At 39.0% G+C, this 23877-nt stretch overlaps 1 protein-coding gene across 1 annotated transcript; it reads left to right on the top strand.

Moving 5' to 3' along the window:
* The first annotated feature begins 344 nt into the window (after positions 1-344).
* Positions 345-23554, top strand: dipk1aa (divergent protein kinase domain 1Aa). The gene is made up of 7 exons (XM_022678592.2): positions 345-506; positions 779-867; positions 11122-11256; positions 12289-12396; positions 13208-13384; positions 14725-15004; positions 17488-23554. The coding sequence occupies exons 2-7, from the start codon at positions 811-813 to the stop codon at positions 18018-18020; spliced, it is 1290 nt and encodes a 429-aa protein (XP_022534313.2). The 5' UTR covers positions 345-506; positions 779-810; the 3' UTR covers positions 18021-23554.
* Positions 23555-23877: the final 323 nt, after the last annotated feature.

The raw sequence follows: 23877 nt of genomic DNA, 5'->3' as shown, positions 1-23877 counted from the left end.
AAAATACTATATTATTGTATATTACATTATTGTATTGTACAATTACATTTTTTAATACATTCATTTATTTATTATTTTACATATTTTACATATTATTATATTATATATATATATTTAATTTGTTGTATTCACACTAAATTGAGTTTTTAATCGTTTTGACTACAGTTTTATTCGCGTGTACGGTCATTAGAGGGCAGCAGAAACCATTATGTACTTTTATACGTTCATTATTATTATTATTATATTATATTATATTATATTATATTATATTTTTTATATATTATATGTCGGCCCACACAAAAGTGCGTTCTGCACCTTTAAGAGATTTCATTGGATATAGCAGCAGTGAACTGACGGTGTGGTTATGGGACTGTAGTGACTGAAAGTGACATGAATATATATAAAAATATAGATTTTTGGATTAGATTAAGGATATATATGCAGAAATCAGCATTTGAACGATAGGATGGATTAAGGGAAAGGTGTATCTGTGTCGTGGATTAGTGGTGAGTATGCAGCGAAGGAGATAAACCATGCAATGTGGCTGTTTTTGGAATTTTCCGTTCCACCTTAAATGGAGCGGCTGCTACATTCAGGCGCACGCAGGCAACCTGCGTGCGCCTGAATGTAGCAGCCGCTCCATTTAAGGTGGAACGGAAAATTCCAAAAACAGCAACGCTTGAACCTGCTCAAAATCAATGTATATGCCTTGCACACTGGTTTAATCATCATTTATATCTAATATCTCCTTTTTCCTTCTTTATATACCTGTTTCCAGCTCCACAGTCCCTGAAATGACCCATTTCTGCTATGGCGAGGGGTCTGTTTCCACGGGCCTGGATGTCAAAGTCTTACTACCACTTTCAGGTTGGATAAAATAGCTATTTTACACATTTATATAATTATTTAAAACTGTTTAATGCCTATTAAAGGGCATTAATTTGGTGTGTTACTAACGTGGCATGTGTTTAATGGAAGTGGTTTAGTGGTATTTAGCTTTTTTCGCATAGATTTTAGCATTAAAACACTGTAATTTCTACAAAAAATACTGTAAATACTGTTTACTAATAGACAGTAGGTATAGTGTCATACATGTAAATACGTATTACATGTATTTATGTGGGAGTTGGGTTGTTTTATAGTAGTAAATTGTGGCAAATGCTATGTTTACTATAGTTTACATGATACTATATTTGTTTTATGGTTTATACTATACTATATTATACTATAATATACTATACTATTAATGTATTGGGCTTTAAAGGGCCAATATTCAATATTTCTAGGTACATTTTTTGGACACACTTTTTATTTACCCTCAAAAAAACAGTTTTTTAACCATAAGCCATATTGTAAATACTATGTATATATGTTGGGAGTCTCATTGTTTTATAGTAGTTAATTCTGATAAATGCTATATTTACTATAGCTTACAACATGATACTATATTTGTTTTAGCGATTGTAGTATACTATTCTATTCTATATGATAAGTGCTGGGCATTAAAGGGTCGATATTCCACATTTAATTTCATATTTGTAGCAATAGATTTAATGTAATACATGTAAATACATTTTACATGTATTTATGTGGGAGTCCCATTGTTTTATAGGAGTAAATTGTGGTGAATGCTACTTTTACTATAGTTTGCAACATGATACTATATTTGTTTTATCGATTATACTCTACTATACTGTACTATATGAAAAGTATTTACCTTTAAAGGGCTGATTTTAACATTTCTAGATACATTTTCTGGACAGAAACCAGTTTTTAAACTGCTGATAGAAAGGGGGACCGACTCCACACTAATGTGTAATTTTGCTATACTGTAAATACTGGGTACCCATGGTTTTCCACCATAAGCTTACTATCTAAGACTAATATAACCAATATTTGTTGCAATATATATAATGTAATACATGTAAATACATGTAAATACATTTGACATATATTTATGTGGGAGTCCCATTGTTTTATAGTAGTAAATTGTGGCAAATGCTATGTTTACTATAGCTTACAACATGAAACTATATTAGTTTTATCAATTATACTATACTATACTATACTATACAAAAAGTGTTTGCCCATAAAGGGCTGATATTCAACATTTCTAGCTACATTTTCTGGACTGACTCCACATTAATGTCTAATTTTAGCCTAATCTAACATCTAATTTGTGTGCCCATGATTTCTCACCACTAGCTTACCATCCAAGACCAATATAACTGATATTTATAGCAATACATGTAATATAATACATGTAAATATATTACATGTATCTCTGTGGAGCTGCTCATAAGAGGCGTGGACTTGTTTCTCTGTAAAGCTGCTTTGTGACAACTTTTGTTGGAAAAAGCGCTATAGAAATAAAATTGAATTGAATTGAATTTATGTGGGAGTAACATTGTTTTATAGTAGTAAATTGTGGCTAACGCTACGTTTTACTATAGCTTGCAACATGGTATTCAATTTTAGCATTCATGCTAATGCTGCTGCACCCAACCTAAGCTTACTGTAAATAAACAGAAGGGCTTTACTCCCCCAAATAAACAGTTTTCAATAGAGACATTTGTGGAGATTAACATCCAGCGCTTGTTTGACTTTTAAGAAAACATGATGCCACCGCTGTTCCTTACTAGTGTCACATAATGCGCCTTATAATCGGTGCGCGATACAGTGTGAAAAATACAGTGATATCTATAAAAGATAATGGAAGGGAACTGCATCAATGTTAGTTATTGAGTCCTAAGTATGTTTTTTGTAAATTTTCCGACTAAACAGACTGTTTCTGTTCACGTAAGACGTACATTAAGATATATGTAAATGACCTCAGTTCTGATTGATTGGCTGGCTGAGCAGTGCTACTACAGCTTAGTATTCCTGCAGTATCAGTTACTGTTTAGTCTGATCCTCTCACAGTGTTTGTCCTTCAGAACATATGGAGGCTTGGGTTCAGCGCTGCTGTTTTCCTCTGGGTAGCGCTGAGGTTAAGCAGTTTATCCCGACAGCTATATAGAACGGATGAGGATAAGCTGGCTTTCTGGCTGCCGCCGCAACCGCGCACCTAGACCAAGGGTTTATACCGTGAGCTCAAAGCAAACAGAGCAGCTCCACAGTTTTAATACATTTATTAAAGCAGAAATATGTGGGGAGTAGTTCACTTTTACTCCACTACAGTTAATACAAAGCATGATTTGATTTCCCCCCTGATGGACACATGCACATGCATTTCTGGACAAGCTGAGAGATCCAGAAGCAGTGCGGTACCCTTAGTATTCGACCCAACTATCAAAAATACTCTTTTAATTTGAGCTCAACTGCTGATAAGACGCAGTTTAATCTGATATATTAGCCAGATAATATACTGCTATAAACAAACACTGTCTCTGCTGCTCCATCCATTTGCAATGTAAACTTTTTACAATACTGTGCAGCCCTATTTTAGACCTACTATAAATAATCTTAAATATAGGTCGGTCATGAAAAAAATGGAAATTTGTTGGTTAAGATGTGTATGAACCTGATATACCTGAAAGTTGACTTGTTTCAGCTGTTTTTTTTTGTTGGTTTTTTTTTGGTAAAATGGACCAAATTGAGAAATTGAGCGTTCAGCTTGGCCTCGACGTTTTGATGAAATCAGCTTTATTTAGTCCCTGACTGGGAAAATCTCTAGAGTCACATGATAAACAGCAGCCCACTGGAGGAGATAACTGAGAGACTGATAGGAATGTAGCCGTGGTGTCATCCCGTCCCCCTCAGGACGTTACGAGGCTCTAAAAAGAATAAGAACACAGTTAAAGTTTCAGAGCTGTACTCGTGCTGTAGAGATAAGAGAGTAATGCAGTCAGCGTAATTAAGAACGTGATGAATATACTGTAGCTCCAGTGCTGACGCTGCTCAGTGCTGCCCGAGTGCTGACTGGCTCTGAAAACGCTCATGGAGTGTTTTTGGCAAAGAACCTGTACCTAACCGATTGGTCCAGTGTCAGACGCTACTACTCAAAATATCAATCTGACCCAGCTATCAAATATACTCCTTTTATTTGAGCTAAACTGCTGATATGTTGCATTTTAATCTGATCTATAAGCCATATAACACTGATGACCACAGCTATGATCCAGCGCTGTCTCTGCTGCTCCATGCTGTTTACATACTGAGTGTGGTATGTGCTGCATTCACTGCTCACAGCCACATGACTTATTCATTTGTCAGGAATAGCAATGGTGTTCCCAGGTCAGTTTGATACTAACAATACTAACAAGCAGTGTAAATATTTCATTACTAACTACTAGGGGTGGGCGATATGGCTCTAAAATAATATCACGATATTTTAGGGTATTTTTGCGATAACGATATACTTGGCGATATAGGAAAACTGAAATAATTAATTAATTTCAGGAATATAGTATAAGAGTATAACAGTATAATCATAATGTGGCAAAATAAATAATATAGCATAAAATAATATAATGCAGCAAATAATATTGCAGAATATTTAGTGCATGCATATAAACTGCAAACTAAAACAATTATACAATAAATACACCTAAAGCTTCACAGTAAATAATAGACTACTTTAAGACAGAACAGCCCTATTATCACGATATGGATTTTTAATATCATGATATTTCTGTGACACGATATATTGTATACGATATAATATTGCCCACCCCTACTAACTACATTGCTAATTATTCTATCAATATTTAGTGCAATGGTGTTCCTTACCTCTAACAGGTAGTGCTTCAATTAGGATTATTCACTCGTTTATCGTAAAAAATACATGTAAAAACCTTTTTTTTTAATGTTCCACTACTTTATTATTTTGAAAGGCCAACATATAAAACACAACATTTTTACATAAAATAAAAACATAATGTTGCAATGTTGTTTTAGTTTTAGTTTTTGCAGGGGGTGGTTGATTGCAAATATGTGAGATTAATCATTTTCATATTATATGTTATTTTAAAATTAAATAACATTAAAGCAAGCAGAATAAGTTTTATACGAAAAAAATGTTTTAACTATTTTTCTAACTTTCAATTTGACCTGTAATATAACAGAAGGGTTAAGCTTCTTTTATGTTTAATATTTAAAGTTTAAAATTTAGATTTTATTTTTAAGGTTACGTTTTAAAGATTTACAAAAAATGAAATATATGAAATGTTGCAAAAAGGTTTTAATATAGCAAGGAATAGGGGTGTGCAATATCGTATCGTACTCAATAATATCGCCAACATTTTTTAACTTTTTTTTTTTTTTTTTTTTACTGTTTTTGGCAAAATAAAAATTAAAAATTCTATTTGATTATATCTGTCCAGTATCACTTATTGTACTTTAATCCTGTATATATGGAGATATTTGTAGTGCATTATTATTAGTATCATGACATTCTGCATCATTTACTTCTGTTACAAATCTGATAAAATTCTTGTTTTTTTTTTTATTTTATCTCAGTTAGGGGTGTGCCATATTATATGCAATAGTAAAATGTAATTTTTATTTTGTTGCAGTAGTGTATTCTTTAAATATGTTTATATTTAGTGTATAAGAGTATCGATATCCCGAAAAATACCGTGAAATATTGTGATATTATTTCAGGGCCAGATCGCCCACACCTAGTAAGGAACCTAAAATTATTGTTTTAAATAAATATTCTATTTGTTTAAATTGCAATTTCATCTTCTCAATCACATCATTTCAACAAGATTTATAGACAGTTTGAACTGAATTTTTTTTCCGGAATCGAAAATCGTTTCTGGATTGAATCGAATTGAATCGAATCGCCAGACACTGAGAGATTGCACCCCTTCTGTAAGTAAGTTCACTGTATTTTGTACCATTTCAGGTTATTCCCTGGACCTTTAAGATCTTAGAAAAGCCTATGAGTCTAAAGAATCGTAATACAGAGTTTTTGAGCTAATTAATAAAGCCTGAACATTTGATTTAGGCTGATTCAGACTAATTTCTAGTGTTCTAGTGTTATTTTGGGTACAGTTTGGTTATTGTAGCTCATATTCTGAAGCCTGCAGCTCCTTCAGATGCTGTTTAGCCTGGAAACTCCAGTCTGATGATGTATAAACAGCGGGTGGAGTATTGTCGTGAGTATAATCTTAGCGTGGACTGTAAATAGTCGTGGTTCAGGCGGAGTTAAGCACTGCAGTAGGACGGGGTTAATGTGAGGGAGTGAACTGGATGAAGCTGTAGACGCTGCTGGGGAAACTCCTCCAGTTGGCTCAGGGTGAACTCTGTCGGCTGGATTCAGGCCTGGTAACTGTAGCACAGTTGTACCTAGAGACTTTTGGCTGCTGGAGACTCTCCAAACATTGATTTTCCTGAAATGTTTGGAGCTCTTTCTATAGAAAAAAAGCTAAATTTATGGAAAATAATCTACAGGAACTTTTATAGCATCACATTCTAAATCCACAGTCATCAGTGTGGAGTCGGTCCCACTTTCCAGCTACACTAGTCAGCACTGAGCTCTCAAAACCTGAGAAAAATAGCAAAACAACAGTAATCTGCCCTTTAATCAGGCATTTAAATGGCTTTTTAAAAGGTAAATTGGAGCGTTTTCTGTTTTTCTGCGATTAAAATCGTGAATTCAGCTGTAACTGCAAATATCTGCACTGCAAAAACTGTGCTGGACTGAGGAGCACAGCTTTCCACACATTCTCACATTTTTTTATGCCATGTGGATGATGGAGGCCATGTGGTTACCTCTTGTTTAAGTCGGTGCCTCTTTCCAGCTACACTGCATAAGCAAACATCAGTACGTATTTTACACACAGGAGATTTAATGACATTCCATTCTAAACTATAAGTATGCTTTTTCTAACAGCAGGTGTTAGAAAACAATTGATTGAAACAAATGATTTCTGGGGGGAAAAAATAATAAAATGTGTTCATATTAGCACTGGGTAAATTAACTGTTGGAAATGCCCTATGCAGACGGGATTAGGGGTAATTTTCTCTTTTATGATAGATTCATCTGTGATTTTATTCCTGTCCAGAACATCCATGTAGGTGTTTTTCTTAGACGACCTCTGATAAATAAATTACAGGCTGAATTATCTACTGTTTTTCTCTCAACTCTTTTCGCGGTCCTCCGGTAATTTCAGTCCTGTCCGGACGCACATCTCTGAGTTTCGTCTCCTCACGTTTAATAAAATAGCTATTTGTCCACTGCTGTGCACCATAATTACACTTTGGGCGCTTGGGCGTTTCAATGGAGATCCATGTTAAAAACACAAAAGCGAGTGGAAATGGAGGAGCTACTGAATGCTGCCTTCAGGGATGCTGCCTTCAGATCTGGAGACTCGGATGAACTCAGGAGGGCTAGAAGAGAGCTGACTGCTGGAGTTAAGAGGGCAAAAGCTGCATATGCTCAGAAAATCCAGGGACACTTTTCCTCCCAGGATCCGCAGAGCATGTGGAGGGGCATCAAGTGCATCATGGACTACAAATCTAACGTTGCACAAAGCTCCAAAGACCCATCCCTGCCTGAGGCTCTCAACACGTTCTACGCCCGCTTTGAGAACCCTGACACACCCCCCAGCACCAGACTCCCACACTCACCAGGAGAGGAGCCCCTCAGCGTGACACCAGCAGAAGTAAGGAGGACGCTGAGGAGGATTAACCCCCGGAAAGCTGCCGGCCCGGACAACATCCCCGGACAGGTGCTAAAAGACTGCGCAGACCAGCTCTCGGACGTCCTGGCCGACATTTTCAACGCGTCCCTCATCCAGGCAGCGGTCCCCACTTGCCTGAAGACCCCCACCATCATCCCGGTCCCCAAGAGCTCCACAGTGACAGGTCTGAATGACTACCGGCCAGTAGCCCTCACTCCGATAGTCACAAAGTGCTTTGAAAGACTGGTTCAGACCCACATCAAAGCCACCATCAACATCACTGTGGATCCACACCAGTACGCATACAGGAAGAACCGATCCACAGAGGATGCCATTTCCTCCGTGGTCCACACTGCCCTCACCCACCTGGAGCAGAAGGATTCCTACGTTCGGATGCTCTTTGTGGACTTCACATCTGCTTTCAACACTATGATTCCTCAGACACTGATAACCAAACTCTCCTCACTTGGTCTGAGCTCTTCCCTGTGCAACTGGGTCCTAGACTTCCTGACCAACAGGCCGCAGTCTGTGAGGATTCACAACATCTCCTCCCCCTCCATAATCCTCAGCACTGGCTCCCCTCAGGGCTGTGTGCTGAGCCCCCTCCTGTTCACACTGCTCACATATGACTGCTCACCTCTCCATCCAGGCTGTCATATTGTGAAGTTTGAAGTTTCTTAAGTAAATTTAAATACAATTTTTAATCAAGATCCAGCCATGCTTAAACTGATCACCCCAGCCAGAGGGTGGTGCTCGACATAGGTAGTGAGATAAAACGCGACACTTTGGGGCAGGAGGTCGCAGGTTTGAACCCCCTCTCATGCAGCTTTGCCATCAAGCGCTGGCGCTCAGAGGGAGTACTATTATCCCTGCTCCCTCCGGGTGGGTAGATGGCGCTCTCTCCCCACATCACTCCTAGGGTGTCTGTGAGCTGATGTATCAGAACCGAGTCGCTGAGTCTTCACCTTCCTGGTGTGATAGGGGGAGTCCTAATGAGTGGGTTGGGTAATTGGCCGTGTAAACTGAAGAGAAAATGGGAAAAATTCGAAATAAAATTATAAAATAAAAAAAAAGCGTGAGACGTTAAAACTGTACGCATATACGGAAAAAATGGGCTAATTCGGGTTTATATGAATCGATATCAGATTTGAATAAAAAAATATATATTTTTTTTAAACACACTCCTAGTCAGGCCTGATTTTGTAGGACATCAGCATTGTCCACTTAAATGAAATGACTTTAAGGCTTCGATTGTTGGAATGATTAGATTATAAGAACGACCCATCTCTATTCAGCTCTAATATAGAATTTTATAGAATAGTGAAATGGTGTAATGAGATTTTCAGTGCCAGTTCACCAGTGGCTGGTGAGTTCAGTGTGTTGTTGGCTCTGGGTGAGTTCAGACTGTGATTGAATGACCTGTTTTTCAGCACAGTCTCATTACTGTGCTGTGCTATCGCTACAGGCTAACAGCGTAACCCCTGCTCTGTACTCTGATCTGTCAATAGACCCGGACCTGTGCCACCCTGCAGCGGGCAGCGTGCCCGTATTCAGCCCGGGACAGTGTGTTTCTGTGTGGGACAGACCTGAATGCCACCAACTCTTCAGAATACTGACTTTTTCCTGCTTTTGTTGGAGTAACTGTCTCTGCTGTCCAGAGAAAACTAGATTCTAGTAGTTCTACTCTGGAGCATTTTGCATTAGGTCTATGCTCATTAATCTGCTACAGAATGCCCGTATATATACACAGTGGCTTGCAAAAGTATTCATACCCCCTGAACTTTTCCACTTTTTGTCACCTTACAACCACAAATGTAAATGTATTTTATTGAGATTTTAAGTGATAGACCAACAAGTGTGTTATCTCTCCACTCTTCCTCCAGACTCTGCTCCCTTGATTTACAAATGAAATGTAAAATTTACTGATGATCAGTGATGGTTTTGGAGAGTTGTGTTGGACTTCCAGGCTTACAGCAGTGTTTTACCAATTTTACCAATTTTCCATTATTTATTCCTTAGAATCAGCGATTAATCGTACAGTACGTTCAGTGCAGGGTTTTTTTTATACACTGTGTAAGGTTATAACTAGCATGTGTTCCCAGCTTTCCAGCTTTGAGCAGTATACTATTTATCACTTACTGAGTTATTTTTCTTTTTTGGATGCTGGCTTTCACTTCACTTTCCAAACCCACATCATCACATGACTGTAAATCAGACTACAGCTGAATACTGCAGCCGCAGAGGAACGTAGTGAAACGTGGCTTAGTGCCTGAAGCCAGGGTACACACTGATACACTGATATATTACGTGTTTGCTGTGGAAAATTTCTTTTTACAGACGTTTATCATCAGTAATTCTGGGTTTCACATCTCCAGCGACTTTCTGAAGGTCTGGGCTCGCCTCAAAATACTTAAAATATGATAAATGTGTGTGTTATTATTATAATACTGATATGCTACAGTTTTATATGGGTCCTTTAAATGGTGGAAGCTAGTTTAACTAGCTTATATACACTTAAAAATGTCATTTATTCATTTTCTTCTACATAGTAAATGAATAGTGAAGTGATCTATCAGACTATAAAGGAACACAAAAGGAATCATGTAGTAACTTAAAAAAATAGTTCCTGGGGCGGTCCTGATGAGTGCCAGTTTCATCAGTTTCATTTTTGATGGTCTTTGTGGTGATAGCACTTCAAAATACTTTTAAGTTCTTGAAATTCATCTTTTTCAGATAGGCAAGCCCTCATTTCTTCTTAAAATAATTTTTCTTTTTATTTAGTGAATTAGTTCTTGCTTCTCATAACCTGGATTCGAACATTACTCAAATATTCACTATTCACTGTATACATGTAACTCTACCTCTTCACTACTTTACTTTAACTGATGCTCTCAAACACTTTATTAAGAGACAAGAAATTCAAGTAATTAACTCTTGATGAGTTCAGCACAGCTGTTAACTGAAAGCCTGAATTCCAGGAGACTCTACCTCATAAAACTGACTGAGACAATCATCCAGCAGAGATGTTCAAAACTTTCTCTATCTAAGCAGGGAAGGAAACACATATTCTGTTTTTTTAACACTTTTTTTCTTCATTTAGTATAAATCTACATTGCAAAACATTTTTAAAATAATGAAAAACTATTGAATTGGCAGCAAAATGGTCCTGTGGTCTAAAGAGCTGCCGCTATGATTAGGAGATTGCTGGTTCGAATCCCGGTCATGCAGCTTGCCATCAGCTGCCGGAGCCCTGAGAGAGCACAGTTGGTCTTGCTCTCTCTGAGTGGGAACAGTAAGTGGATAGCGCTCTTTCCCCTCATCACTCCTAGGGTGATGTGGATCAGCACAAGGCTGCGTCTGTGAGCTGATGTATCAGAACCCAGTCGCTGTTAAAATTTTTGTAATTTATGGTGCATAAACAGTGATGTTGGGCTGGTCCTCTTGTAGATGTGCAGTAATTGGTGTTAATTATGAATGTTGCTGTGTGCAGGTGCGCCTGTCGCATGTCCGGGTGAAGTACCTGTTCCTCACCTGGCTGGCCGTGTTCGTGGGCAGCTGGGTGATATATGTGCAGTACTCCTCTTACACAGAGCTGTGCCGGGGCCGAGAATGCCAGAACAACATCGTGAGTTTGCCTTATATATGTACATATATACACATATACTGTAATATTATTTGTAAGCTCTGTAAAAAATGAAGAGAGCACTTCAGTTTCTGAATCAGTTTCTCTGATTTTGCTATTTATAGGTTTATGTTTGAGTAAAATGAACATTGTTGTTTTATTCTATAAACTACAGACAACATTTCTCCCAAATTCCAAATAAAAATATTCTCATTTAGAGCATTTATTTGCAGAAAATGACAAAAAACACAATTTTCATGCATCTTGGCATCATCTTTTCCTCCCTCCACCAGTCTTACACACTGCTTTTGGATAACTTTATGCTGCTTTACTCCTGGTGCAAAAATTCAAGCAGTTCAGTTTGGTGGTTTGATGGCTGGTGATCATCCATCTTCCTCTTGATTATATTCCAGAGGTTTTCAATTTGATAAAATTAAAGAAAATCATCATTTTTAAATGGTCTCTAAATGGAACATATTTTCGTTGTCAACCGTGCAGCTTGATTTAGGGCAATTCAGTGTGTCTTTGCTATCGTAACAACAGGAAAAGTACAGCTTGCACAGCTCGAAACACGCAAAAGTCATGTACTAATTCTCTCAATTTTGGGAGTAATGTAAAATAAACCAATCAGAGTGTCTCTTGCTCATCATTCCCTTTAAGAGTCAGGTGAGCTCTGACTTTGGCGGATTGCTATTTTAACAGTGCAGCTACCTGGACGTGTCCAATGCTTCTCAGCAGAGGAAACTGGCTTTTACGCTTGTTATTTCTGTTTATTGTTTAAGTAAAATTTGTTGACAATTCACTACTAAGGCAATTGCACAAAAAATGGCAATTATCAGGGCCCAAGCACTACACACCATTATTAATTCTCCATTCGTACATATTAAATAGTTCCAAATCCTCAAAATTGGTCTAAAAGTGCAGAATTTGAAGAGAAATCACTGTATTTTCTCCTGATTCTGGTCACACAGTTGTTGTGCATGTGTTATAATTTTCCCAAATGATGAAACTCCTTTATTAACCCTTTCCTCTCAGTGTGATCAGTACAGGAAGGGAGTGATCGATGGCTCTGCCTGCAGTAGTCTGTGTGAAAAAGGCTCGCTCTATTTCGGGAGGTGTCTGTCCAGCAAACCCAACAATCAGGTCAGTGTCCTGCTCATCTTTTTATTCAGAAAATTAAGCGCCGACCATGTGACCATGCATTTTAATTGGATTAAATGAGACTAGATTAAAGCTGTACAGGAACACATGCTGAATTATTCTGTAAATTAAAAGAATTAAAGGTCTCATTTCATTGTTTTTTACATTTATTTTTAAAATGTCCAGTTGTGTCTCTAGTATGAATGAATGTCGTGAGATTTTGAAGAAAAAAAAAAAAAAAAAAAAAGTGCTCCGGTGATCCGGTATAACACTGCTTTAGTCTGGTGGAGGAGTGGTTGGGGGCACAAAAACATATTGCCTCTGATTGGCTAACAGCACTGCGAAACCAGGAGGCAGTGAGACAGACAACAGTTACAAACAATTTAAAATAAAGACATTTTTACACTAATAACATTTTTAAATCTTTGAAATGTCATATGTTACTTTACAACATGTGTAATAATCCCCTGCTAAGTGCAGTTCAGCCTATACTGACCTAGAGTCTTAAGAGTCTCTGTGAAACACCAAATCCACCGGAGATCCTATTTAAACCTATAGTTACTTACACACAGAGGTCGATTTTTACTTTTAACTTAACTTTTCACCTACCTATCTCAATTGTACTTCGCCGGTGGTGTTTCATAGACAAATTTTAGAAATAAAAAATTTATAAATTTCAATACAAAATCCCACTATTATCATTATATGGATTTTTTAAATAAAAATGAAAAAATTATGATATTATTATATATGGTTCAAAATGGCACATCCTAATAGACTATAGTAACTTTTCTTTACCTGGTGTGTGTATTAGGTGTATACAGGAAGCTGGGGGGACGTGGACGGCGTGATTAAGTGTCAGCTGAATGACGTGCTGCACTATGAGCTGGGGGAGGAGCTGGAGCCGAGGAAGGAGTCCGCACTTTTCGACAAACCAACCCGAGGAACCTCAGTGGAGAAGTTTAAGGAGATGGTCTCCAGCCACCTGAAGGTCTGAATTAAAGAGTCCAAAATATGCAAATGTTTGGATGTGGGGACACATTCTGTAAAATGCTGCAATCAGTTATTTTATCTGTTTTCAGTGGCCCTCACACATCAATCCACCGGGAATTGTCCCGGTACTCTATGTGGCCAGTCCATTCCTAGCTAGGTCTGTGTGTTGGCAAGAACCTGGTGATATGATACATATGACAAGATATATTAAGCTTACGATTCAGTAAGTAAGACAATATATTGTGATGTTTTTAATAAATACTTATAGGCTAACTGTCTTAGTAAAAAAAAAGCTTCACTCTTTATCCAATCAAACCATTGGGATCTTACAACGAAGTACATAACTGCTATCTGGTGGACAATGTTTAAATGTATCCTTCCGCTAAAATCCATTTTTTCTTGTTGTTTGTGAGATACAGTAGGTCTCTCTGAGTTGTTTATGATGCTGCACATGATGAATCTCTTCCTCAACCTCTTCCTCATTGTCTGCAGCAGCTAGTAAAAGAAAAAAATCAGAAAAACAAGTTGATCAAGAAAAGCACCATGTCTACATCAACCCGTGAATTATCAGGGACGCCGTCTCATCAGATAGGAGCTAAATAACAGCGCTAGGAACAGCATGCAGTTCATTCCTGTGTTATTTGTGTGAATAACACATCAGTGTTTATATACTTTACCCAGTACTTCAGAGCTAAGAAACACATAGTTAGAATTTGTCTATGGAGGAAAAACACCACCAGCCAAGTACAATTGAGATAGATAGGTGTATATTTAGAACAGTGGATTTTTTTTTTTTTTTACTTTCTGGATCTGGACTACCCACCTCTGTGTGTGAGTAACTACAGGTTTAAATAGGATCTCCAGTGAATTTTGAGTTTTACAGAGACTCTAAGACTAGGTCAGCGGCTGAACTGCACTTAGCAGGGCATTATTACACATGTTATAAAGTAACATATGACATTGCAAAGACTTAAATGTTATTAGTATAAAATGTCTTTATTTTAAAACGTTTCTAACTGTTGTTCGTCTCGCTGCCTCCTGGTGTCACAGTGCTGTTAGCCAATCAGAGGCGATATGTTTGCATGTATGAATATTCATGAGTTTTGTTTTTTTTCCCCTCCACTCCTCCACCGGACTAAAGCGGTGTTATACCAAATCACCGGAGCAATTTTATACACATGGCATTCTTTCATACTATAAGACCTTTAAACACAACACCAAATAAACCACTTCTGACACCAATTTCTTTAAATCTAAAGTAATAATTAAAAATCTCTTTAAAAACTTTTGCACATAATCTGGTTCTGAATATCAGGTTCTGTATCTCACACTCTTCAGGCAAAAGTCGGGGAACAGGCTAATCTGTCCAGTCTGGTGTCGCTCATCCTGACGGTCGCCGACGGCAACAAAGATGGGCGTGTCTCTCTCCCGGAGGCTAAATCCGCCTGGGCTTTACTGCAGCTTAATGAGGTTCTGCTGGCCGTGGTTCTGCAGGACCGGGAGCACACCCCCAAGCTGCTGGGCTTCTGCGGTGATCTGTACGTGGTGGAGAGGGTCCCGTACACCCCCCTGTATGGACTCAGCCTGCCCTGGCCCCTGGAGCTGTGGGTCCCAGCAGGTACGCTGACTCATAGTTAATTTCTTCTGTCTTATTTGAATTCTGTTCTGTTGAAAATGTGAAACTCATATATTATATAGATGTATTAAACACACAGAGTGATCTATTTTAGGGGTTTATTTCTTTTATTGTTGATGATTATGAAGCTTACAGCCAATTAAAACCCAAAAATCAGTGTCTCAGAAAATTAGAAAATTAGAATATTATATTATAAGACCTTTTGGTGTGTGGCAGTGTGCCAAGTCCTGCTGGAAAATGAAATCTGCATCTCCATAAAAGTTGTCAGTAGCAGAGGGAAGCATGAAGTGCTGTAAAATTTTGTGGGAAAACAAAACTGCACTGACTTTAGACTTGATAATAAAACACAGTGGATCAACACCAGCAGATGACAGACATGTCTCTCCAAACCATCACTGATCATCAGTAAATTTTACATTTTTAATTTGGAAATGAAGGGAGCAGAGTCTGGAGGAAGAGTGGAGAGACACACAGTCCAAACTGCTCGAAGTCTAGTGTGAAGTTTCCACCAATCAGTGATGGTCAAAATGTCAACTTCTCTGCAAAAGGATAAAAAATTCAAAGTCAAAGTCAGTCAAAGTGTTTTTTATTGTCATTTCAGCTATATACAGAGTACACAGTGAAACGAAACAACGTTCCTCCAGGGACCATGGTGCACATAAACACAGTGTAGACAGAACAATAGTGCAACAGTACAAAAGTGCAGACAGACAATACAACACAATACAGACAAAGAATAATAAATAACAAGACCGTGTGCAAATTATGCAGTGTGCAAAAAGTGTGCAAAAAAGACCAGTGAGGTAGTAATTACCTCTATTACACAGTGTCCAATAGAGTCCAGTGAGGTAGTAGGGTTTTTAGTGCTTTCCATTTTCTGGGGTAAGTGGGGTAAGAGTGTGTGTGCATGTACAGAAAAAACATCAGTTCAGTCTCTGCAGTTAAGGAGTCTGATGGCTTGGGGGTAGAAGCTGTTGCAGAATCTGGTCGTGCTGGACCGGATGCTGCGGTACCTTCTTCCCGAAGGCAGGAGGGAGAACAGTTCGTGTGAGGGATGAGTGGGGTCATTCACAATGCTGGTTGCTTTGCGGATGCTGCGGGTGGTGTAAATGTCCGTGATGGAGGGGAGAGAGACTCAGATGATCCTCTCAGCTGTCCTCACAATACGCTGGAGGGTCTTGCGGTCAGAGACGGTGCAGGTCCCAAACCAGGCAGTGATGCAGCTGCTCAGGATGCTCTCAATGGTCCCTCTATAGAAGAGTGTGAGGATGGGTGGAGGGAGACGGGCCTTTCTCAGCTTCCGGAGGAAGTAGAGACGCTGCTGGGCTTTCTTGATTGAATTTCAAGTTCAGGCATTCCTGTTGTGTGAAAGCAGCGTATCAGGATACAGAGGTTACAATTCAATATATCACAGTATATAAATATATACTCTTTCTGAGTTGAGAGGTTTTTGTTTGAAGTTTGTAAATCATTTACATATGTTAAACGTGAAGAATTTCTATAAAAAAAAAACTAAGAAATTTTTGTTTTCCATCTCCTGTAAAGTTGAGATGCAAGAATATTACAGACCCAACATTTAATTGACATATAAAAAAATGATTAACTTGTGCTAAAAACTTAAGTTTTATTCCCTTTTCCTGTAAAGTTGTGATGTGAGAATTTTGGAGCTACAAGACTTTTTGAGTTAAGATTTTTGTATTGAGTCAATTTTGCATACATTAAATGTTGGGAGTTTCCACTGAAAGCTGAGAAGGTTTTTCCTTTTACTGTAAAACTGAGAGACATGAATTTTAGTGACATATATTATATACATTTAGGATTATTTAAATAACATTTTCTGAAATGTTTCTGTAATGGTCTAAAAGCCATACCAGGCAAGTCTCCTGTTTTGCCCTGGAAACAACCTTATTTTACCTTTTCTCTTTCCCGCCTGTTAGTATTTTCCTGTAAATTTCCTGTATTATATTATATAACAAAAAAAAAATACATACTCTTACATACTATATACATATGTATAGTATAATACAGTATATACTCCTTCTGAATACTGCAGAAAATACCACTGATCACAACAAAGTAACATAATAAATAAAATATTATAATAAATATATAAATTAATATATAATAGTATCATATTAATTATTATAATTACTACATACTATATAATTTAAAACTATAATACTGAACCAAGGTTGCGGAAATGTAAATTTATTTTTAACTTAATTTCTAAACTATAGGTATGATGAAAGCACAACATCATATTTAAAAAATCTGAGTAAAAGCTAAGTTTTAAGATTAGAGCGCTGCCCTCTAGAGGGCGCAGGATTAAACTCTAAATAATGCTAAATAAACCACTTCTGACACCAATTTTCATATGTAACCTATTAAAGATGAATACTATTAATATAATAATTCAACACTGCATCTTTAGGAACCACGTCTAAACTGCTGCTGTGTTTCTGCAGGTTTCCGGCGCAGCATGGACCAGTGGTTCACGCCGTCGTGGCCGCGGAAGGCCAAGATCTCCATCGGCCTGCTGGAGCTGGTGGAGGACGTGTTCCACGGGCCGTTCGGCAGCTTCCTCATGTGCGACATGAGGCCTGGCAGCTTCGGCTACACGGACCGGCACGACCTGCGGCTGGTGGACGGGCGGCTGGTGGTGCCGGAGGAGGCGTTCGGGAGCGCCATGCGGCTGCAGCGCTGCCGGGAGGACGGGGACTGTGTGTACGGGGTGGACTGCAGGACGTCCTGCGACCGGGCCGAGGGCCACTGCACGCCGCGAGTCAGCCAGCCCAACCTGGCGCGGGCCTGCGGGGCGCTGAAGGACTACCTCCTGCGGGGGGCGCCGGCGCACCTGCGGGACGAGCTGGAGAAGCAGCTGTACTCCTGCATGGCGCTGAGGGGCTCCGCCCAGCACATGGAGATGGAGCACTCGCTCATCCTCAACAACCTGAAGACGCTGCTGTGGAAACAGATCTCGCACACCAAGGACTCGTAATGCAGGGGTTCCTCACCGCGCTGGAGAACCGGAGAACCGCAGACCTGCGCCGTTTCAGGTGTTCTCTGCTCCATGGTTCTAGATATTAGCCGAGTTAAGCCCTGTCACAATCACTGTTTTTTATTAGAAGATATACAGCTCTGGAAAAAATTAAGAGAGCACTTCACTTCAGTTTCTGAATCAGTTTCTCTGATTTTGCTATTTGTAGGTTTATGTTTGAGTAAAATGAACATTGTTGTTTTATTCTATAAACATTTATTGCGGGAAATGAGAAATGGCTGAAATAACAAAAAATAATCCAAAGAAAACAAGTTCATATTCACAAAGTTTTAAGAGTTCAGAAATCAATATTTGGTGGAATAACCCTGGTGGTTTTTAATCACATTTTTTTCATGCTTCTTGGCATCATGTTCTCCTCCACCAGTCTTACACACTGCTTTTGGATAACTTTATGCTGCTTTAATCCTGGTGCAAAAATTCAAGCAGTTCAGTTTGGTGGTTTGATGGCTTGTGATCATCCATCTTCCTCTTGAGTATATTCCAGAAATTCATCTTTACTCATTTTTAAGTGGTCTCTTTTTTCCAGAGCTATATATAGTCCAGAGTTACTTGTCTTTTCACATGGACAATTATAGCCAGATGTTGCCACTCACCATAATTACCCCCACTACATTGGGATATTGGGACATTAGGATATTGGGTCATTGGGATATTGGGATATTGGGATATTGGGTCATTGGGATATTGGGATATTGGTACATTGGGATATTGGGTCATTGGGATATTGGTACATTGGGATATTGGGTCATTGGGATATTGGGATATTGGTACATTGGGATATTGGGTCATTGGGATATTGGTACATTGGGATATTGGGTCATTGGGATATTGGTACATTGGGATATTGGGTCATTGGGATATTGGGATATTGGTACATTGGGATATTGGGTCATTGGGATATTGGGTCATTGGGACATTGGGTTGTAAGTTTGTATTTATTTGGAGCAGAGAATATCTGAAACTGTGGGTCTACAGAGCTGGAGATGGGAAACCCTGTGTATCCTAATGTTACTTTGCCAAGTGAAAGCCTGGGAGATGTCCAGCTCTGGTCCTGGGTGGTGTCCAACAGCGATTGGTGATTTCTACTGACGAGATAAGTTTTACAATTTAACGGTTGAAATGAAACTCGGTTCTAGAGAACATAAAATTCACAGTGATGGTGAATGGAAGTGGTCGTCACTACCGTTTGGAGTTTACTTCCTCTAAAAACTCCCTAATACACCAAATCATTATTAATACACTTTAATGTTTTACATTCTTCGAAGTAGCACCTCTTGCTTTGGTTGCAACTTTGCTCAGTCAATCGGAAATAATTCAACATTCCACATAAAACCCAGAAGACTTATGTAGACTTATTTTCATCTCAGCAGGTTTTTATTAATGTTACAGAAGAAAAATCACTAAAAATGTCCCTCCAGGACCAGAGTTTCTCTCTCCTGAGCTCAGTCAATATGAAGAAGTGTTGGATGTTTGAATGAATTACGCTGGTAAGAGAGGCAAAGACGAAGGTGAGCATGCAGCCGGACCGACGCTCATCTCCTGCCTGAAGGACAGCGTGCTTTAGGCCAAGTGTAGCACTGTGACACCGGTCCACTGCTCTTTCAGAGAAAAGAGGAGGGGGAGGAGCTTAAACAGAGACACATTATTACACTCATCATCTCAGAAACAGCTGCACCCAGGAGGAGGTGTGGGATTGTGATGATATTCAAACTGTTTAACATAACAAAAATTGCAGCAGGGCTCATCCAACATTGCTATCTCCACATTAGCAGTAGTGGCGAACAGGCTCATCTAATGTCACTAACGCCACGTTAGCAATGCCGGCGACTAGGCTCATCACATATTGCTAAAGCTGCATTAGCAGTACCGACAAACAGGCTCGTACAATATCGCTAGCACTGCTTTAGCATTACTGACGCCCAGGTTCATCGAGTATCGCTAACGCCGCATTAGCAATGCCAGCTCTAATCTAAAATCACTGGCACCACGTTAGCATTACCAACGGCATCAAATTCAGTTAATTAACGTTAGCGACAACTGGGATAATGATTTAATATCACTACCACTGCATTAGCATTAGCATTAGCGACACCCGGTATAATTCAATATCGCTAATTTGATATCGCTAATGCCGATTAGCAGTAGCAGCGACCAGGCTCATCCAACGTTGTTAGTGCTGCATTAGCTGTACAGGTGAACAGGCTCGTTCAATATCGCTTACGCCACATTAGCATTAGCGACACCCAGGATGATTCAGTATGGTTTACGCTGCATTAGCAGTACAGGTGAACAGGCTCATTCAATATCGTTAATGCCACATTAGCCTTACCGAAATCCGGGCTCATTCTATATCACTAATGCTGCATTAGCATTACAAACGAACAGGCTCATTCAGTATTGCTAACATTGCATTAGCATTACCGAAATCTGGGCTCATTCAATATCGCTAATGCCGCATTAGCATTACCGAAATCCGGGCTCATTCAGTAGCATTAGCAACATCCAGGATGATTCAATATAGTCAACGCAGCATTAGCATTACCAGAGACTGGGCTCATCCAACGTCGTTAATGCTGCATTAGCAGTACAGGTCACTGGGCTCATTTAATAATGCTAACACCAATGCCAGATTAGCATTACCAGCGACCGGGCTCATGCAACTTCTTGAACGCTGCATTAGCAGTACATATAAACAGGCTCATTCAATATCGCTAACGTCTGATTAGCAGTACCAGCAACCACTTTCTTCAAATGTTGTTAATGCTGCATTAGCATTACAGGCGAACAGCCTCATTCAATTTTTCTTATGTCATATTAGCATTACTGACGCCCGGGCTCATTTAATGTCGCTAATGCTGCAATAGCATTAGTGACAGACATCTGGGCTCATTCGATATCGCTAACGCCGCAATAGCATTACCAGCGACCAGGCTCATGCTACTTCATTAACGCTGCATTAGCAGTACAGGTAAACAGGCTTATTCAATATTGCTAATGCCATATTAGCATTACCGATGTCTGGGCTCATTGAATATAGCTAAAGCTTCATAGGCATTAGCGACCCCTGGGATGATTTAATGTCACTAATTCTGTATTAGCATTACAGACACCCGGGCTCATTCTATATTGCTAACACTGCATTAGCAGTACCAGCGACCAGGCTCATCTAACGTTGTTGAAGGAGAACTCTGGTGTAAAATGGACTTTTGGTGTAGAAAAACATAATAAATATTTTCCCACAGTGTTCAGAGATCCAGAAATGTAACAGTTTGTCTAAACACCCTTCAGACTGGGTGATACGGGACATAATTTACCCTGATAAATCACTTTTTACACCGTTATCCACTGTTAACGGCGCATTAGCATTACCAACGCCCATCCTTGCCCAGTTTACAATTGTTCTGTGCCACTCTAGAGAATCTTCTGAACAGCATCACAATCCCACTCTTCCTACTGGATACAGCTGTATAAGTTGTTTTTGATGATGATGTGTATCTCTATTGCCAACTGTGTGTGTGTATGTGTGTATGTGTGTGTGTGTGTGTGTACTCATTTGTACTAGCATTTCTAACGTCTGCCGACCAAAAGGTGCCATAACCACAAGTGATCACTGATCATGCTATTTTTAACACTTCCTTCAAGTCTTGTGAAGGGGATGAAGAAGCTCTTTGCATCCATTCTTGGATGAGAAAACGACACGTAGAACGCAGGAGGACACGCAGAAGAACTGACTAACACAAGCTGTGACCGATTCTACAGGTTGTTGCATCGTTTTTGTAGGTACAGATCGGCGGCGTTATGCGTTAGCATGCATGTTACAGGTCAACCTTTGCGAAATTTGAGGTGGGAATTTGTGCAAGCTGTCCAAGAACATTCACACTGCCAGATGTAGGAACGCCAACCTTGTTGAGTTGGCCATTTTATCGGAAACACCGACCACCTACACCTTTTTACGCACTATAAGGCGCACTTAAAATCCTTTTAATCAGGTGCTCCTGATGTATGAATTCTACGCTTTGCTAAAGTACAGCTTTATAAAGGGGTTTTTGGTGAAGTTTCTCCAGCACCAAGACGGGAGCAGCTTTAGCAGTATTAGCATTAGCTGCTAACCACACTAAGCACTAACTCTTTTACCATTCAGAGGCGAGTATTATCAGCCTGTAGCCTGCTGCTAACCTTGGCTAGCACTGATGGAGCAGCATTAGCATTAGCCTGCGCACACTGCGCTAAGGTTTGGCAGGAGCAGTGGGACTCGGCAGCTTAAAAGTAGCTAAATTCAGCATTTAATTTATTGAAATTGGTGTTTTTTAGGCAGTATTTGGCCTTTCACGATTATGACCTTATCAGTTTATGTGTAGATGGTCTTAATCATTTTTTATTTATCTCAATATTGCCTCAATATTAAATTGTTCTTATTGAAGTAATCCCATTTAACATTAGAGCTCTATAGTCAAACTAAAATCAGGCAGCTAGACTTAATCATACGAGTTAATCATACGTTCTATTATTGACCATGTGATGTTAATTTGCTGTTGGTACACGATTATTTGCACAATAATTTTATTTTCAGATTTAAAAAATTGTAAAGTGGCCTTAATTTCACTGTTGGGAGATTAGATTTACTGTAGAAACAAAAGAAATTGGGAAATTGCTCGGCTTCTAGTCATTTAGGCTGCACTGTAAACTCAATGAAGGCAGTCTGGGACACTGAGCTTGGTCTGGGAGGAAGGGGGCGGGGCTACCAAACGAATTGATGAGTCTGGCTATGCCTCTATTCTGTACTTTACAGATATTTCTGGCTTAATTTCTATAGAATAGCATATATAGATCCATGCTTTCTGCAGATATTGATTAAATTTAATAAAAATTCTATTTTTTCTACATTGGAAAATCAGAAGCATTATATAGAACTGTAAAACTATATAAAACTGTCAAAAATGTATTTTTTAATGCAAATCTTCAGATTTTCCATAAGCAGGGGGTACAAATAAATGTATTTTATGGTTCATATAGTGTTTCCAATAAAATGGCCAACAAGCTTAGCTCAGGCATTAACAGGCAGGTGTTCCTAATGAACTGGAAGCTCAGTAATTGGAAGTTTTATTGATTTGATTGATATGTTGGCCCTGATTGGTCCGTCAGGTTCGTTTTTTTGCTGGTGCTGAAATTTGTGTACGAATTCCAGATCAAACTGCCCGCATTAGGACACGCCCCCACATGCTGGAAGGACGAATGGACCGTCTGATCTCCTGATTCAGTTTTCTGATTGGATATGATGTTCTCTTTTCTCACACCGTGTTTTTTTGTATCTCCAGTTCTGTCCGTCGTCAGATTTAATCCGTGTGCAATCATACTCTATACGATCCATTGCTGAAGATCATCGCTGCTGTTTGAGGATAAAATGATAAAAAATATTTCTATTTTAAAATGTAAATGCATGACTTTGCACATTAAAATGTTTTGTTGCACTTAAACGTTCGTATGTCTGATTTATTTTAAACATAATTTGAGATTTTATCATCGATTATAACCCTGAAAACATCCGGGTTTGACATTAAAAGATAAATAATTTCTTATTCATATACTACGTTATAGAATTGCTTAGTCTATCTCCAAATTTAAACCCTATAGATCATTCATATTACCTGCTAAAGAGGAGACTGAAGGGAGTAAACCCCCCTAAAGAATATTTCAGCTTTAACTTACAGGTATTTCCATCTCAATCTGATGCACAGTTCAGAAGATACATTATTAGAATGATCTAAACCCACCTCCCCTTAATTAAACTACCTCCACC

Source organism: Astyanax mexicanus, chromosome 4 (genome assembly GCF_023375975.1).
Source record: "Astyanax mexicanus isolate ESR-SI-001 chromosome 4, AstMex3_surface, whole genome shotgun sequence".
In the NCBI taxonomy this organism is placed as follows: Eukaryota; Metazoa; Chordata; class Actinopteri; order Characiformes; family Acestrorhamphidae; genus Astyanax; species Astyanax mexicanus.
This window is presented reverse-complemented; position numbering and strand designations above follow the sequence as displayed.